The following is a 19610-nucleotide window of genomic DNA, read 5'->3' on the forward strand; positions in this document are numbered from 1 at the left end:
CCCAAAGAGCATTTTTTGTTTTTAACCTCCTGAGTTATGAATAAATTTGTAGAATTCCCATCAGATTTCAAATAAGATCTGATTAACAGTCTAGCCTTGTGCACCAGATATGTCAGTAGGATGCGCCCCTTAAAAGGAAAATGTGGGGTAAATTTAAGAAAAAAGAATAACAATAATAAAAATAAAAACTTTAAGAAAAAATAAGTTGGTCATGAATTGCGACATGAAATATTATTAGTAGATATTATGTTTTGATGTGACTGTATTACAAGTGTTTTATGTTTTTATTCATTTAAAGTAAAAATCAGGCTCCCTTACCATATAGCCATTTCTTCCAGTGTTAGCAGTTATTGGAATGGGTATGTGACTTGAATCAGTATGGATAATATTACAGGGAAGGTTAAACTATTTTAAAATTGAGTCACATTTAAATTAAAATATTCATGTCAGAGGAGATTATTATTAAAAATATGTCAGAGATCCTGAGTCAATTCATTCTCTTCTTTATTATTTTTTCAATTATTTAACGATACAACTTTTTTCTGTAATGTATAATTATATAGGAAAAAGAAATACTAGATAATATTTAGACTGAAAACTTTTGTCAGTTTCACACAATGTTTTGTCCCTGTATTTGGTGCTGTGACATACCCTGCTTGCCAGAATTATTAGCATTTACTTGTGTTTTGCTAATGAAATGGGTTTTTACAAGTAAAAATACCTTTTTTTTTCTTTTTTATAGGTGGAGAAACTCTTGATGAATGTGGCTTAAAATTTCTTTTGGCTGTTCGACTTCATACTTTTCTTACAACTTCTCTTCCAGCTTATCGAGCTCAACTCCTTCACCAAGGTGATTTTGGCAATAATCTAGTAAAAGGAAGTAAGACGAGTAGAAGAGAGGCTTAAGAACATTTAAGTTTGTTTTTGCCCAGATATGATAATGCCAACAAATTTGACACATTCTGAATTGCCTTAATTTATGTTAAAAATGTTTGCTTTCATCTCATCCTCTTTGCATAAAAATACTGGAGAGGGCTCCCCTGGTGGCGCAGTGGTTGAGAGTCCGCCTGCTGATGCAGGGGACACGGGTTCGTGCCCTGGTCCGGGAAGATCCCACATGCTGCGGAGTGGCTGGGCCCGTGAGCCATGGCCGCTGAGCCTGCGCATCCGGAGCCTGTGCTCCGCAGCGGGAGAGGCCACAGCAGTGAGAGGACTGCGTACCACAAAAAAAAAAAAAAAAAAAAAGCTGAACGATAAACCCCACATGTGTGGACCAGTAGGTTGAGAGACTTGCTAATGTAAATGATGCTTTATAAATATAAAAGTATCTTATTAATATAGTGATTATGGGGTAATAAAAGTTATTATGTGCTAGGTACTATCCCAGATGCTTTAACTATATTATTTCTTTTAATCCTCACAACAATGTAATGAGGTAGGTGCCATGATTATTCACATTTTGTAAATAAGAAAATTGAGGAATCAAGAGGTTAAGTAGCTTGCCCAAAGTTATATAGTTAGTTAGGGTGGAGCTAGAATTTAATTTATGCATTCTGATTCCAGAGTTTTTGCAGTCTTAAGTTCTGTTCACCAGCTGTACTGTCTCCTTGGTGCTTTTTTGATTCCATGGAATTAAATCCACACAACAAATGTTGACCAAAGGATGTCAGACATACTAGAGAATAGAAAGACTCAGCACAGTGGCATTTGCCCATAAGCGTTTTTCCTTATCTTTTTAAAAAACTATATTTTAATTATAGAAAATATATGCTCATTGTAGAAAATATTGATGTGATGATTGAGTTACTTGGAGAAGCAAGAAAAAAGACCCATGTTCCCTCCAACCCCAAACAGTTATAACTCTGGGAGTCTTATATAAACTTTTAGGCATTTTTATTGCAACTATGGAACACACATTTCTGATCATCATTATATAATCATATTTATTTTCTTATAAACATTATTTTTGATGTTTCTTCAGGCCTGTCTAGTAGTCATTTTGCCTGGGCCTTTCATTCAGTAGCAGAAGAAGAACTGCTGAACATGTTGCCAGCAATGCAGAAAGATGATCCCACATGGTCTGAACTTAGAGCTATGGGTGTGGGGTGGTGGGTCCGGAATACCCGCATCTTACGCAAATGCATAGAAAAGGTGAGTGTTTTATTTTGGTGTAAAAATGAATTAATATATATTGCATGTTTATTTACATGATATTCCATATTTCCTCTCCTGTTACTCTTTTTTTTAGCAGTAAAATGCTTTTAAATAGTCTTTATATTTCAAAATAGCATAATTTTTAACAATTTATATTCTAATTCTTAAATTGCTAGTTGATATATTAGCATTTTTTATTGATATACACAAAATAATATATATACACATTTAGGAAAATAAAACAGTACAGAAGAGCTTGCAATGACAAGTGTAGTCCTGTTTCCATCTCTGTAATCTTGGAGCCCACCACCATGATTACTTTTGTAATTATAAAATAAATTAATAAATTTACATATACATGCGTGTGTTCATACACATATTTTTTAGTTTATTGAACATTTAAGTAGAGAATGTATGACAGTCTCGTATATGAAGGAAAGTATTTGTCTATTTAATTAAAAACTGTTACCGTGAAATTTTGACCAATATTTTCTAATTATAGGTAGCCAAAGCAGCCTTTTATAAAAAGAATGATCCTTTAGATGCTGCCATTTTTTACCTTGCAATGAAAAAGAAAGCTGTGATTTGGGGATTATATAGGTAGGTGAAAAAACTGCTTCAAAATGAAAAACTTTCCATAGAGTATGAAGTAAAGATTTCTTGTTCTTGTTAGTGTGATTCATGTGGATTCTTAGTTATTTTTGTATTTAAGAGATTTCATGTGAAAGAAGCCCAGGTTACAGAGCAGAAGAATCTTGATGAGGTCACATTAGCGTTTTTTAGGTTTATCAGTCCAGAAAAACATTTTTTTTTTGCTTATTTTAAGAACTTCTCATGATGCTCCTGTAGAACAAAAACTAAACCAGAAACTTTATCTGGAATGGGGAAGAAGATGAATTGGTGGAGCTTTGAAGATACATCTACCCTCTGCCCTATCAAGGAGCTCTTGGACCAGGCTATTCTTCCAAACCACCCTCTTTCTAAGGGCCCTGACCCCATTCTTGAGCTAGAGTCATTTAGAATTTTTCTCTTTCACTTGTTCTCAGCTAGACTTGGTGAGCGTGATCGCCATAAATAGTTCATTATTCGTTTGGGGTTCAGTTCTAGATATATCCATATGATCAGCAACCTTTGGGGGAAAATCATGGTATCAATCAGTTGTAAGAGACTAGATCTTTTAGGATTGTTTTGCTTCGGGACAAATTCCTTGGATTTTTATCATCAAAGTCATCTTCAGGTGGGCAGTGGGGCTAAAGGCAGTTGATTAAGTTTAAATGGTAAAATAGCACAGAAGTTAATGTAAATTATATATTTGTATAGATTTAAAAATAATTTTTCACAGTGCTGTTAATGTAGTTTCTTCGTAGTTTGAAAGAATGTTTTCAATAATCTCTGAAATTTATATGGAAAAGTAAATGTTTACCATAAATGCTATTTTTGCTCAGAAAAGCAGCAGATGTATAGTAATTTATGAACTGGTAAATGTTTCTTTTGAGTCTTAACTTTTAAGTGGCTAACTTCATAACAATTGGTTTTGATGTAGAAGCATTATGTTCCGAAATTTTCAAACTTTTTTCTTTATAGATCCCAAAAAGATTCCAAGATGACACAGTTTTTTGGGCACAATTTTGAGGATGAGAGATGGCGTAAAGCAGCTTTAAAGAATGCTTTTTCTTTGTTAGGAAAACAAAGATTTGAACATTCAGCAGCATTTTTTCTTTTAGCTGGTTGCCTCAGAGATGCAATTGAGGTAATGAATGAATTTTTTTAAAAATAGCATTGTCATCCTTTTAAGCTCTTCATGGTTTCAATTTTGTTTTTTAATTTCAACTCAAGTATAGTGGAACTAACACAAGGCTTAATGTCTAAAGGCTTAATGCCTAAAGGCTTAATGCCTAACTGGTAATATTTAATGGTGACTTTAAAATTTTGTCATTTAGCTTGAATGATATTTATACAGAATTAAAATTAACCAGGTTCTGTTGGTTGGTAGAGATAGGTAGTTGATCTGACTCTTAAAAATATTTATGAACAGTTAAAAAATAAAATATTTGTCCTGTCACTTTAAACACATTCGGACGTATATTTGGCTCTGTGTTAGTTGACAAACCTTAGGAAATTTTTAGCTAATTATTTCTAAGTAAACCTTACAAAAAGTTATAAATATTTAAAATATAACATTTCTGTTTCAAATTGCCCTTTTGCTCAGAGTTTCATACAAGTGATTCAAAACATCTTTTTGATTTGGAAACATAGTCTGCTGAGGTGGATGGGGAAGGGTAAAAGCTCAAGAATAAAACAAAGCGTGTCATTTTAGCAATTATTTAGTGGTTTTTCATTAGGCTAATTCTTTTTGCAAATATGTATTTAGTACTACCAGATAAATTAACATAAATGTTGTCAAGTAGATTTGCTGAAGCAAGCAGCATATGTTTTGTTTATTGTCCTTGTTCACTATTTTCAGATATTAATAAAGTTTTGTGTTCATCTAGTTATTAGTGAGTTAATTGAGTTTACCTTAAAATGAAAGATACCCTTATTTATAAACAATATTTCTTGTTTTTGAAGGTATGTCTTGAGAAACTGAATGACATTCAGTTGGCTCTTGTAATAGCAAGACTCTATGAGTCTGAATTTGATACATCTGCAACATATAAATCTATTTTACGTAAAAAAGTTTTGGGAATTGAACTCAATGAACTCAATTTGTTGAATATAAATATGCATTATGATCCTTTTCTTCGGAGTATGGCATATTGGATTTTAGAAGATTATAGTAGTGCTCTGGAAACATTAATAAAGCAACCTATCAGAGAGGATGATGGTAAGCTATACTTCTAAGATGTTAATGTTTAAGAGTTTTATTAGTGTTCGTCAGGTTCAGAGCACACTGTTGGGTGCTAAGGATAATGCAGAGCAAATTGAAGACGTACATGGTCTAAGACTTTATGGTTTAGTTGGGGAGACAGAGTTATGTATACAGTTTTTTATTTTTTATTTCCCCCCCCACCAGGAAGCTAAATCCTTTGAAAACCAAGGACTTTGGATTTTCTTATTGAACATAGATGTTTTCAACGTTTGAATATAAATGTTTTGAAGAAAATAGTGATAAACAGGGAAATAGAAGTGGTTGGATTTCAACTATAATTTTAAGGTTGACTAGATAGGACTGAATTGGATATGGAATATGAAGGGAATGAGAGTGAAGTTTAACTCCTGGGTTTTTACTTTGAGCAATAGATAAGTGATAGGGGGAAGGCTAGGAGCAGAGTTTGGAGAGTGTTGCTTTAGATAGAAAAGACTTCTCAGATAAGGTAACCTTTGAGATGAGACCTAATTGAAATGAGTGAGTAATCAGTCAGTGCAGGTATCTGGTTTTTAGGCCAAGGGCACAGTAAATAAAAAGGCCTTGAGGCAAGAATATGTACATGTAAATGGAAACGTAATGTAGGCCTTTGGATATAGCATTCTAGGTTTACAGGGTGAAATTGCTACTAGAAATAGAGATGTGCACGTTATCACATATAGATGGTATTTAAAGCCGTGGGACTGCAGGAGTTAACTCAAGGAGTGTAGATAGAAAGGAGGTCAAGTACTGAACTCTAGGACACTCAGCATTTAAAAGTAGAGATGAGGAAGATCTAGCAAAGCAGACGAACTGAGATGAAGTGTCCAGGAAAGTAGGAGAAAAAGAACTAAGTGTGTAACTGGATGTTTTAAAATGTCTTAGATTGTTTCCTGAAGAGATGTGAAATCAGCATAATCTTTGTTTTCCTACTATGTTAGAACGCTTTCATTACAACTGTGTTCCTGTCTATTCAGTGCTATGTATTAGTTTGGTCTCTTAAATTTTTCTTAGAAGACCAGGTAGATAAAGGTGCCATGGTAGAGAAAAAGGGCTACAGTACAAGCCTTGAAGAATTTTTCTTGGCTCATAAAATGAATTTACTTTCAGATCAAGTCATGATGTCAGCCTGCAATCCTGCCGTTTTTAATTTCTACAATTATCTAAGAACACATCCTCTTTTGCTGAGACGTCATTTTGGATCATCTGATGCGTTTTCCGCACACATGAGTTTAACAGGAAAAAGCGGACTGGCAGGAACAATTAATTTAAGTGAAAGAAGATTATTTTTTACTACTGCCAGTGCTCATTTAAAAGCTGGCTGCCCTATGTTGGCTTTGGAAGTATTATCAAAGATGCCAAAAGTCATCAAAAAAACGAAACCTTTTTGTAGAACATCTAGTTTTCTGGATACTAGTAAAGTCTGTTCTCCTTCTTCTCCATTCAAATTGGATGCAAGGGAAGATAAGTCTTCTGCTATTGATTGGTCACAGTCACTGATGAATGGTTTTGGATCTTCTTCAGAGGGTTCCTCAGAGAAGCAGTCAAATTCCACTCTTTCTTTTGACTGGAGCCAACCAAGTATTGTATTTCAGGATGACTCTTTAGAATTAAAATGGGACAGTGATAACGGTGAAGAAAATGAGGATCTCCCTGTTTCAATGAAAGAACTAAAACCTTTACAGAGAAAAGTAGGGGAAAAAATAGATGAAACAAGTTCTAAGTACACAGACTCTCTCAGCACACTAGATGAACATGACATTTTAAATCCATCAGAAGATATCATTGCAGTTCAGTTAAAATTTAGAGCATGTTTAAAGATTCTCACGGTAGAACTTCGTACTTTATCTACTGGATATGAAATAGATGGTGGAAAATTGCGATACCAGCTGTACCACTGGCTTGAAAAAGAGGTGATAGCCCTTCAGAGAACTTGCGACTATTGTTCAGATCCTGAAGAATTACAGTCTGCATTTAGTGAAAATGGAGGTGCATTTGGATTAAATGAAGATGCTGAAGATTTGCTTCATCAAACAAAAGTGAAACAACTGAGAGAAAATTTTCAGGAAAAAAGACAGTGGCTTTTGAAATATCAGTCACTCTTGAGGATGTTTCTTAGTTACTGCATACTGCATGGATCCCATGGTGGGGGTCTTGCATCTGTGAGAATGGAATTGATTTTGCTTTTACAAGAATCTCAACAGGTATGTAACTTACATGATAACCAGTCAAAATACTACTTGTATGAAAAACAGTTTTTGAGATTGCTTTTTTAGTTTTAAAATGTTAAAATTGTTGATTTTCTTAATTATGGTTGCTTTAAGGAATTCTGCTTTTTGTGTGGTGCTTCATATTATGGATTTCTAGAGTTGTGAATGCATTGTGGTTTAAGGACAGTTTGATATCAGACCCTGTGATCTGCTTAATTCATATTAAACATTCTTATACGAATGCCTTGTGAGATGATGATACGAGCGTATTGTCCCATCAGTTTTCATTATAATTGGTGGAAGGTTGATCGTCACTTCTAACTCTGTAAAAGTTTGTTATGCTTTTAATTTTTAATTGTTCTGAAGTTTTTCAAAGAGACCCTGAATTACTTAATGGATTATAACTATAAATAGTTGATTAACCTTTTTTCCCTTTGTTTTTTAAGGAAACAGCAGAACCAATATTTCCTAGCCCTCTTTCAGAACAAACCTCAGTACCTCTCCTCTTTGCTTGTACAGCCAGTGCCAAAACAGTAGTTGCCAATCCGTTATTGCACCTTAGTAATCTAACACATGATATTCTGCATGCCATAATAAACTTTGATTCACCACCCCATCCTGATATCCAAAGCAATAAAGTAAGTATGCTTGGTTTCAGACATTTAATTTACCTATATACTATGATAAAACTAAAAGATAAGTGTTAAGGCTTTTTATAAACAATTTTAAATATCATCCTATGCATAGTGATTGTTTCATTGCCAAGTTTATATTGGTTTTGATCAAAGAAAACTTTTGGTTGTAGGCCAAGTTCATCTTACTTGTATTACTTATACCCAATAGGGTACTTCAGTTTTAAAGTTTTACTTCGTCTTATTTAACTGCATCATTTTGGTAAGCATAATAGTGTGTATGCACATTTATGAGTAAATCTTCAGCAGTACACTTAGCCAAAAAGCTGGGGTTTTTTTAGAGACAGAAACTTAACATTATGTAAAAGTACTAGTATCTCTTTTTTTTTCCCTCATAGTCTGCATTTGATTCTCTCCCCCACCTCACAGGCTGTGATATCATGCCATCCATTTTCTTTTTGTCTAGTGGTAGCCTCTCCTACAGTTTTACCTTCCTGGATAACCTTAACCCTTATAAATTAATTTTGTCACTTTGTTTCCTATACTGCTCAGTAGAATAAATGCCCACATTGCATATTATACAATTAGGAATTTAATTTTGTTTAGATTGTGCTGATTTTAACCAAACTTTATTCCATATTCAACTTTAATAATAAGCAAATAATAAGCATAACCCTGGTGTATCAGCTTTTGCTGCTTAAGAGCCACCCTGAAACATTAATAGCTTAAAACAGCCATGATTTATTTTGCTCATGATTCTGTGGGCCAACTGGACTGATAGCTGGATACCTTCATTTGTCTTTGGTCAGCAGGCAGGTTGACTGGATTCTGGATGACCTAGGATGGCCTTATTTACATTTCTGGTGGTTGGCAGACTGTTTGCAAGGCTGACAGGAAACTTTGGGATGACCAAAGACTTTGGGATGTGTCTCATCCTCCAGTAGGCAAGCCTAGAGTAATTAGCCTGGGTTCTCTAAAGAAATAGAGCCAGTAGGGTGTGTGCGTGTGTTTTTATAGAAGGAGCCTTGTTGTAAGCAGTTGGCTCACTTAATTATGGAGGCCGAGAAGTCTTAGGATCTTCAGTTGGCAAGTTGGAGACCCAGGAAAACAGATGGTGTAGGTCCAGTCTAAGTACAAAGGCCTGAGAACCAGGATAGGTAATAGTGTAAGTTCCAGTCCAAATTCCAGCAGGCCTGAGACCCAAGAAGAGCCAGTGTTTCAGTTCTAGTCCCAAGGTAGGAAAAGACCAGTGTCCCAGCTCAGTGCAGCCAGGCAGAAGTTCCCTCATACTCAGCTTTTTTGTTCTATTCAGGTCTTCGATTGATTGGATAAGGCCCGCTCACAATCGGGAGGGCAATCGTCTTTACTCAGTCTACCAATTCAAATATTAACCTCATCCAAATTTACCCTAACAGACGCATCCATAATAACGTTTGACCAAACGTCTGGGCACCCCTTGGCCCAGTTAAATGGACACATGAAATTAACCATTTCACCTGGATTATTTCATATAGTGGTTCCAGGGGTTTAGAGAGCAAAAGTAGAATTTGCAAGGCCTTTAGAGAACTCGGTTCAGAAATAACACATCACTTCTGCCGTGTCCTCTTGCACAAAGCAAGTCTCAGCCCAAATTCAGTAAGTGGCGAAATAGACTCCACCTTTTGATTGGAGAAGCTAGAAAATATTATCGTTTTTGTAGTCTGTTGTATGTGGTCTTCGCTGTCTTCATTCATATGATGTTGTCCTTGATTTTAATTCATATCACATGTCTATTGATCATTGAAGGAAAAATAGCAATTAGATTTTAATATGCACAGAGTATCATACCTTATAATTAGATCAAGAACCTGGTCTTTTAATAGTCTAGCCTCCTTTCTTACCTAGATTAAGCTTCTCCCTCATCCTCAGATCTACTCCTGTTACTTCTCTTGTCATGCCATGTTTGGAGCCCTGTCTTCCTCAGTACACGTATTTGCCTTTCAGTTGCTGTCTTTCATACCTTCTTTCTCTAAAATTTCCCTCTCTTCAAATTGTTTTCTGTAGTAACTCGACTGTGTGATAGCATATTCTTCAGTGATCTGTTCATAAGTGAACTGTCATTTACCAGGCTGGACTTCATATTTTGGTTGAAGAAGGAGCAGTTTAAGTCTTGGAGGGCTTGCTTTTAATGCATGGCTCATGGCACTACTGAATAAGCTAACATCTGTTCTCGTTTGCCCTTAAAACAAATTAGGTAGTAGGTGTCTGTTTTATAATTTCTGCCAAAGTCCTCAGGTTTTGTGTGTTTGTTTGTGTGTGTGTTTTTAATTTGTTTGTCACAAGACCTTTCAGGCAGAAATGAGTATTAGGGAGAAAAAGGAAATAGTTTATAAGGGCAAAATCATTTTTTCATCTTTTTAAAAATGCTGATTATATTAGGTCTTGAAAAAAAGCTACATTTTTCAAAGTTATAACTCTTGTTTTTTTTTTTCCAGGTATATGTAATGCATACTTTAGCAGCTTCACTTTCTGCTTGTATTTATCAGTGCCTTTGTGGTAGTCATAACTACAGGTAAATATCTTGTGAAATTTAAGAATGTTTGCAGTAACTGATGAGGTTTGAGAATTTGTATGCTCTTGCTCTAGAAATACTGTGTACTGCAGTCCACCTTAAATAATGCAAAAAGCATATGGCTTAAGTGTTGAGTCCTTTTTTTTCATCTTTGAAATTTTAGCATACGTCTTTATGGCAAATGTATCTCAAGTAAACTCTTCACAATATAACTTATTTAGCAGCCTTTTATTGATCACTGTCTAATGCTAGACATTGTGATATACGCTGGAATAAGGTCTCCTTCCTTAAGGTCAATCTAGTTAGAGACAAACATGTGAAATGATAAATGATATGTAACATGACATCATACTTAAATGATGTGTCCTATAAGATGATAGGTAGTAAAATCTCAGGGAGCACAGAGGAGGGAGTGACTGACTTGGAATTGAGAAAAATTTTACAGAGTAGTTGATTATGATTTTTCTCTTTATGTCCTAAGGTTTCACTTAGGACATAAAGATAATAAAGCCTAAATAATTTAAAGCCTAGATAATTTAATTAGGCTTTCAAAACATGTTGTTTGACAGTGTGGGGGTCTGTATCTTTCTTTAGTTCTTTGAAATTCCCTTACTCTATTTCTTCAAATATTTTATGTTCTCTCTTCTCTTTCCTTATATGAGACAGATATTGGAACTTGTGGGTCCCTCTTATTTTTCTTTTAGCTTTCCTCTCAAATGATCCCTTTCATTATTTCTTTATTTATTTTTTGCTTCATTTCAGGAGAAATCCTAGCTTCATTTTCCAGACACTAATTCATTCTTCAGCAATGTCCTATCTTTTATTTAGCCTATTTGAGTTTGTTTTAGAAATTCTATTTTCAATTTTAGTATCTCTTTATTTATTTATTTTTTTTGTTGTTTTTTATTGTTTTTTTTTGTTTTTTTTTGCGGTATGCGGGCCTCTCACTGCTGTGGCCTCCCCCATTGCGGAGCACAGGCTCCAGACGTGCAGGCTCAGCGGCCATGGCTCACAGGCCTAGCCGCTCCGCGGCATGTGGGATCCTCCCGGACCGGGGCACGAACCCGTGTCCCCTGCATCGGCAGGCGGACTCTCAACCACTGCGCCACCAGGGAAGCCCTCTTTATTTATTTTAATAGCCACTTAAAAAAAAATAACTTACTGTTCTTTTTTTAGTTTTATTTTTTTTTAACATCTCTGAGTATAAACCACTTTCCTTAATGTTCTGGTAAGTCTTTGCTTCCTCAGGTGTAGGTATGTTGCTGAGTTTGTTTTCTCTTACATGATGTCAACATTCCTTTGTGTTGATTTTTGATTATCTGTTTATCTTATGTGTTTGAATTCTCCCAGGGGTCACCTCAGCTTACTACTCTGGTTATGTATTCCCATAGTAGCTTCAACTTGATTTCTTTGACCTTGGTCCTCCAAAAGTTCACTTTCTTATTACTGAGTATGGCTTTGTTTTCATCAACATATTTTTATCTTTCTTATCATTTCCATAGGCTTACTTTAGCAGGGGAGATTTTTGGTTTTTGTTACTCTTCCATCTTGAAAATGGAAAGTAAAGCAAGAGAAGCTATTTCCATATGTATCAAACTGTTAGAACTAAGACAACTTGCCAGTTAGAACAGATCTAAACAAATAAGTGTGCTATTTTTAAATATTATATTCATTTATTTAACATATGATATAGGAACTACTGACAGGGTTTAACAAATTTTTCGTACCATTTTTCTATTGTATTTATTTCGTAGTTTGTGTCAAGCTGTAATTTATTTTGTCCATTGATCAGTTTATTTAGTTTTAGCTTAAAGTGCCGTTTAATTAGAGAAGCTTATGCTGAATTCCCAAACTGTGTGAAATCACTCCTCCCTTTTGCTTTCATATCACTGTATGCATAGGTTTTGTCTTTAAAAACAGTATGATAAAATTATTTGTGTCTGATTCCCCCACCAGACTATAAATCGCATGAGGACGGAAACCATGTGTTTCATTAAACACCTGTTATCTGGTGCATATACCTGATATAACCTACCCTAGTGTAGGGTAGAATAGCCATTAAATATCAAATTGAACCAAAACTGACTTTTTCAACTCAGTAACCTTGTTTTAAATTTTGATATATAAGCTTGCTACTTGTGGTCAATAATGATTTAGTTTTTTCATTTGTACATATTTTATGTCTTACAGTAAATATATTTAAAAGCTATCATATCTGTTTTTAATTTAGAAAATTTAAAGGACACTTTGTTTTATTATAATACTAGACTATAAAGCACAGTACTTAGGTGTAAAGCAGTATAACTAATACACAAAATTTTGTATTTAAGGTACCCTAGATGATAGATCTAAAACATGGAAGTATTACGTGTGAAATTCATTTTAGATCATTGTATGTTATTATTGTTTTATTATATCGTTGTTATTGTAGGTCATTATAGATTGTTATTATTTAAATTTTTTTTTCTTAGTTCATTTCAAACAAATCAGTTTACTGGAATGGTGTATCAGACAGTACTGCTTCCCCATCGACATTCTTTGAAAACAGGAAGCTTAGATGAAGCCATAACTCCCAATACATCACCAGCTCAGTGGCCAGGTATAAATAATTTATATATGTGTGAGTGTTTTTCTTAGCCTTATTGAATTTAATCAGATGAGGAAAAAGTAGGTTTGGCTTGGGTTTGTTGTATGATAATCATTGTTGTTAACTATTGTTAGAATTGATACCAGTTTATTATTCACCACTTATTACAAATTATCCAGTTATGTAATGTTAGTTTTTCCTTTATCATCATACTAAAATAACTCAAATATTTTGTTATATCACTTTTTATAATTTTGCTTTTGTCATAATAGAAAAACATTTGTTATGGCAATGAAATTTTATCTATCAGATTTGAATCAGATTACAGATTTCCAGCGTTTGTCTAAATTGAACAAGTAGCTCAACATTTATGCATTAACTGCAATAACCTCTACTAGTCTATGAATCTATGGCAGAAAATATTTTAATCCTGATGCTGTAACTTTTTTCAAAAATTAGGAAATGTTGATTATTTATTAATTTATTGTCAATGATAGCTAATGGTAGCTATGTTTGTTGTTTCTCCTAGGAATAACTTCTCTAATTCGACTTTTGAATTCTTCTGGGGAGGAAGCCCAGTCAGGGCTTACAGTCTTGCTCTGTGAGATTCTCACAGCAGTGTATCTTAGTCTCTTCATCCATGGCTTGGCAACACATTCTAGTAACGAACTGTTTCGGATTGTGGCCCACCCTCTAAATGAAAAAATGTGGTCTGCTGTATTTGGTGGAGGTGCACATGTTCCCAGCAAAGAACAGACACGCTCAAAAGCTTTACCTGGTTAGTTTTTAAACTGTTTTATTTTATTTTTTAAGGCTACAGCTTTATTTTTTCATCTGAATGATAACTTTGTTAAATGTAATTACATTTTAATTCATTCACAGAAAGTTCTGTTACAGACCATTTTCTTAAAGCATGAACAAATAGTTTTGTGGTAAATATGCAGTATAAAGTTTCTGGTGTAATTATCAAACTTTAAGATACTCATGCACCAGTGATTAGAACTATCTAATGTAATTTAAAATCTTTTACTATTGAAATTTTCATTTGTTTTGAAATGTACTGTAACATTGGTTTTTGTTCTATCCCAAATCAGATCTCTCTTCTTTCTTTGGCAGGAAGGTACTTTGCTATGCCTAGCCCCCACCAGGTAGTGGTATTCTCCATGGAATGTGTGGGCTTTTCCAAAGCTCTTTCAACCATCAGTTCTCATAGCCCTCCCAGTCTTGCAGGCAAGATATTAGCTTTAGAAATAGGCTTTTACAGTTCAGCTTGCTTTGTGTTGTTTTGGAAGGGTTGGGGTACAGTGGGCCAGTTTTATTTTGTTTGGCACTTAGCAAACTGAAAATTTTCCATTAATCAAGTCATATTTTTGATTTAAAACAATGATTAGCATTTTAGAAAACCATCCCTGCTTTTTTATTACGCTTTAAGTTCTTCATTTTGATGTTTTCTATTCCTTAGACTTTAACATATTTTTAAATGTGTAGAAATAAATAAACGTCAGTGCTAATCATGATAAATCAGACTATGGCTTGAAATGACTGGAAAAACATTTCAAATAAGGCTGCTTTATGTTCTGCATATTATGATTCCAGCCATTAGGGTTTTGGATTTCTAAGTGTTCATAGTATCATGCAAAGTAAGTATTTTAAACAATTGTATTACCTTTTCTAACTTTCTAATGTTGTAACTGTAGGTACTGTATTTATTTAAAGACTGAAACAAGCTTTTGACCTGAAAAGAATCTTCATGATGCTTTCTGCCTTTAAGTTTTCTTTTTTTTATTAGCCCATATGTGATAATCTTGGCTTTAAAATTTTTAACAATATTTTAAATTTTGTAACATCTCCTTTCTAATTTTTAAAGAGTAATTTCCTGTGCTTTATTTTTTATATGGATAAAATAGAAAAGACTAACTTATGAAACTCATGTTGGAATATATACTTCAGGTATTTGAATTCATTTTAGAAAAAATTTCAAAGTCTGAGAGGGAGTACGATTTATAGGTCTACTGAGATTAAAGACTGTGATCTTGTTATTACAACATGTTATAAAGGGATAAATTCTTGAAATAGAATGTCCATATACTTGTAAAAAATTAAAAATACATTTTTACTAACCAGTCAGCAAGCCTCAACTTCAACAATTCCTGGAGCATTTCTGAGCACAGATACATAAACAACCTTACTCAAAGTCCAGGTTGTTCTTTGTTTAACCACTCAGATATAGCTGTTTGTAGTTACAAATATCATATAATCAACTCTATCTCACGACTTACTGAATCCGAAATAATCAAAGTGAAAAAAATTATCTGCATCTGTATGTTTAACCTCTTGCGTTGGGACATGGTAGCCAAATAATACAGGATACTTAAAAAATGAAGTTTACTTAGTGATGGGGCTGGATATAGCCACATATAGATTATGTGATGCTCATCTGTCTATAAGAACCCAGAAACAATTCTGAATGCAATCAATCATGGATGTAACTGAAGGAGCATGTACAGAAAACATAAATGATATGATTTATCAGTTTGCTAACCAGAAAAAAGAGTACGCTCATTTAATGATGAAACCAAAGGTCTGCTGTTTCTAAAGTTGATTTAGTTTGTGAAGGAACAAGTAGAAAAAGAAAAAAATAGAAAAACAGAATAAAGGGAAGAAGTGAAGATACTAGGTAGTAAAGGCAGTAATAGTAATTAGAAGTAGCAGTCCTATGAGGCAGATAAACTGACAGTTGGAGAGACAAAATCTGAGAACAGAAAATCAACCAAGACAAAGGGACAAGCAGGGGTGGCTTTCAGTATAAGGCAGAGTTCTGAAATCTCAGTTTTTGAAGGCATTATTATGTTGTTCTGAAAGCACACCAACTAAAGCAGCACAGCAGCTTGATAAATTTTAGGTTGTAAGTAAGCAGCCCTGTATGTTTGAGTTACTGTTGAATGTAATCATGATGTCTTAAGAGTGTAATTAAATTAGATAATATTCAGTATACATTGTTGACCAAGGGAATAAAATGATGCGTTTTAGAAAAGTTGATCTGAATTCAGCCAAAATTGTTATATATATTGATATATTTTTAGTTTCTAGTGTTTAAATATGGCCAAATGAAAACTGACAGGTCTAGAATATTTCATTTTCCTGACAACCTATTCATCTATTCAGTGTCAATGTATTGTATATTGAAGATGAAATACATGCTTAGAACCCTTAAAAATATGTTTTTAAAAAGTGTTTTCATAAACTTAGTACTATGAGAATATTTTAAAAGTTACCATTTGTTTTCCTTGTTCTGGTATAAATTCTGATTTTAATTTTCTTTGCAATAATGGTCTTATGAACTAAATTTTTCTTTCTACATGTCTATTATATACTTAATGTACTTTTAGTGACATAAAATTTAAATATGACTTAAGCTTTGTAATATAAGAAAATGGTAGATGATTTTTATTAGACTTTAACTCAGCAGGTCAGAGTTCTTAACAAAAATGTTAAGGTACATAAATCAGTATTTTATTTTTTAATCAAATTTACTTTGTGATTCCTACATATGTTAATGAGGGATTTATTTTTTCTAATTAATTAAAACTATAGCGTGGGTGAATGTTCATGGAGTTCTGAATTATTCTATTATGGTTAAGTTTTAAAGTAGATGATCATATAAGCAATAGCAGTTTTTGAAAAACTACTTTTTTTTCTGCTAACAGTGAGAAATCCATACTTTTGCTTTTTATTGCATATTGTAAAGCAAAACAAAATATTTTAAGAATTTTTGTTGTGTTTCATAATAATGTTTGCAGGTATAAGAATTGTCGTTATTCCTGTGCATACCTTAGTTTTTCTTTACCTACATTCTAACTTCTTAATGCCCCTTATAATTCATAAGCTCTATCTATATCCAAGTTCCTTTTCATTTCTCCCTAATGCTGATTTTTTTCTTTTATTACTAGTAAAGTAGCCATTTACTACCTTAATAATGGAACAGTAGAATCAGTTTGTATCCAAGGAGTGACACAGTTCTTGATATTTTATTATTAGCTTTTTTCAGAAACAAATGGTTAAGCACCCAGCAGCTACACAGTTTCTCTTGGTGCCCCTCAGCTTCATGACCACTCGAACCCAACGTGATATAAGCATAAAGTTGTCTTAGGTCTTGCTGCAATTTGAGGGAAAAGAAGAGGGAGCATCTACCCTAATGATAAGCTTCAAATCATTTCTTGTTTGCTAGGAGGTGTCACTAAGGTCTTTTAATTTGTAGCATTTCAGGTAATATAACATTCGGTACTGTGAACCTGTTTGCCGTTTTTCCCCTGTTGTCCTTGTGCATCAGAAATGTTTCAATAAGAAGTTTTATACTTCTGAAATTGAGTCTGTAATTTTAAATGTTTCCCCTCAGTGTGGTTAATTTCTTGTTTTCATGTCAATTATCTGGGTTCACACACTGTACTTGCAAATGTTTTTCTCTCTTAAAAAATTTTTTTTATGTTTTGCTTTAAAAACTTTGCTTTTTTATGACATAGCAAGCTTGGTAAAATCTGTGAATTTAGCATTGTAAGTTTTATTTTTCCCTAAACGTCTGTGTTCACATCACATGCCTTCTAATAATCTAAAAACAAAACAAGGAGAATAGTAATATTTGTCAAGTGATAAATTTATTTTAAAGCATAGCATTAATTTTTTTGACAGATTAAAAAAATACGCTTATATTCTAAATTTTTTACTCAATGAGAATTTGGTAAAACCACTGTTTAAGTTTTATAATGTATATAAATGTATGCAACAGATATATTAGAAACATGATTGTTGATTATCAATTGCTTATAAGATCAGAGAGAAAAAATTACACATTGAATATGATGGTTCTTTTTAAAGTCATTTGAATGATTACATACCACTTTTTAGCAATCCCTTTGTATACTAATTTTATTCATCTTTATTTCATTTTTTCTGAAGTAACTAAATTATTGTTAGACTCAGCTTGGCTGTAGCTTGATATAATGCATGAGCATGCTGTTTATGCAAGCTAAGTAGCTTCAAGCAATAAAACAAAATTGTATTAAAACACAAATACTTGTATTCCTTTGGAAGGTAAGTGACTTCTTGCTGTAACCATTAAAGAAGAATATTGGTGTGCCTTAATATGGGGTTGTTTACCTATCTTTTAGACCATGACTATGTCTAGGAGATCCTTGATTTTCTATTGGTGATTTGCATCTAGTGACTTAGTATTGATTAAAGATTTGTATAACTTGTTTTTCTTTGCTAATGCCCTTAATACTCTAAGGTAAAATACTAAGAGAATATTGACTGTTAAATGTTTAGAAGTTAAAACAATAAAGATTGCATTTTCTCCCTCTTCTTTGTTGTTCCATTGAGTAGAAAATTCTACCTCCAAGCCATTTCTAAAAGTCTGAATCAGTTTAGTAGGTAGTTTTGGTGTTTGAATTTTTTAATATTTTCAGTGAAAAATTAGTAGTAGTTTTTTAGTAGATAAAAGGCCAAGTGATTACTGAAGAATCTCATAACTGAGTTGTTGCCTTTAATTACCACTGACATCCCATGGTATTCTTCCCCCCCCCCCCCGCCCCATGATATTCTTAAAAAACAAAATAGAAAGATGTAGATAATTTAGATAAGTCAACATTCAGAGAGTAAGGGACAAGATGAGATAAAAACAAAGATCACTATACAAGATGATTTTTGTCTCACTTCCTCCACTATTTTCTTACCTTACTATCATAATAATCTCGGTTTTGTGTATGTACTTACTTGTAGTTAACCTTAGGTCTTATGTAAAAATAAATGAAATCAGAACAATGAAAATTGTACTTATTTTATAATACTTTATTTTGTTCTTGTTAGTTTCTTCACTAGTGGAAGAAGGAGAGAAACAGAACAAACGTTTTAGGCCATCAAAAATGTCTTACAGAGAATCTGCCTCAGTGACCTCTTCCTCACCACCAGTAAGCCAGGAATCACTGATAGTTAAAGAGAAGTTCATTCCACCTGAGCTCAGTATCTGGGACTATTTCATTGCCAAGGTAATACAAGTGTTATCCACATGATTATTTGTGTAGTTAAACACAAATGAAACTGTTTAAAATAAGTAATTGTTGGTGTTTCCAAATATTTTTCCACACTGGTTTAGAAAATTTTCATTTTATCAGGGTACATTATCACAAAATATACCCTAAAATATTTTGGACATATTTCAACCAGGTTTTAAGGCAGTTCTTTTATAAATTATGATCTTTGCATTTTAAACAAAGCAACGTTCTTAGTAAGATGAAAAGATAAATTGGTTATTAGCACCTTAATGCTTGATAGTAATTAAGGAATCAAGACTGCCAGAAGTCAAAGTGCCATCCATACTCTAATTCCTTTTCTATACTCCAGGCAGTCCTGCATTGTCCTGATATACACAGATTTCAGTTTTTAGTTAAATAACATCAGTCCCTCAACAACACTGTTCAATTTTAAAGTTACCACAATTTATTAAATATGAGTAATCGCATAAAGTACAAACTTTCCTGCTAGCTATTCAGTCCACAAATCACTATGTAAATAACAGATGCACCTCATGATCAGTGACCAATCACAACAGTTCTTTCAAAGTCTGTCAGTGATTGGT

At 33.4% G+C, this 19610-nt stretch overlaps 1 protein-coding gene across 3 annotated transcripts in view; it reads left to right on the plus strand.

The window, feature by feature from the left end:
- The window catches only part of DMXL1 (Dmx like 1), a 132935-nt gene that overhangs the window by 59375 nt on the left and 53950 nt on the right, over positions 1 to 19610 (plus strand). For 2 of the 3 annotated variants that reach the window (XM_079916173.1, XM_079916174.1), the window contains exons 19-29: positions 743 to 850; positions 1982 to 2151; positions 2657 to 2754; positions 3739 to 3904; positions 4723 to 4978; positions 6110 to 7203; positions 7656 to 7847; positions 10316 to 10392; positions 12864 to 12991; positions 13509 to 13757; positions 18842 to 19020. In XM_079916173.1, the coding sequence (XP_079772299.1) occupies positions 743 to 850; positions 1982 to 2151; positions 2657 to 2754; positions 3739 to 3904; positions 4723 to 4978; positions 6110 to 7203; positions 7656 to 7847; positions 10316 to 10392; positions 12864 to 12991; positions 13509 to 13757; positions 18842 to 19020 (2717 nt within the window). Of the gene's footprint in view, positions 1 to 742; positions 851 to 1981; positions 2152 to 2656; positions 2755 to 3738; positions 3905 to 4722; positions 4979 to 6109; positions 7204 to 7655; positions 7848 to 10315; positions 10393 to 12863; positions 12992 to 13508; positions 13758 to 14095; positions 14210 to 18841; positions 19021 to 19610 lie in introns of all 3 variants that reach the window. The other variant, XM_079916175.1, reaches the window with a different exon arrangement.

This window comes from Stenella coeruleoalba (genome assembly GCF_951394435.1).
Source record: "Stenella coeruleoalba genome assembly, chromosome: 3".
In the NCBI taxonomy this organism is placed as follows: Eukaryota; Metazoa; Chordata; class Mammalia; order Artiodactyla; family Delphinidae; genus Stenella; species Stenella coeruleoalba.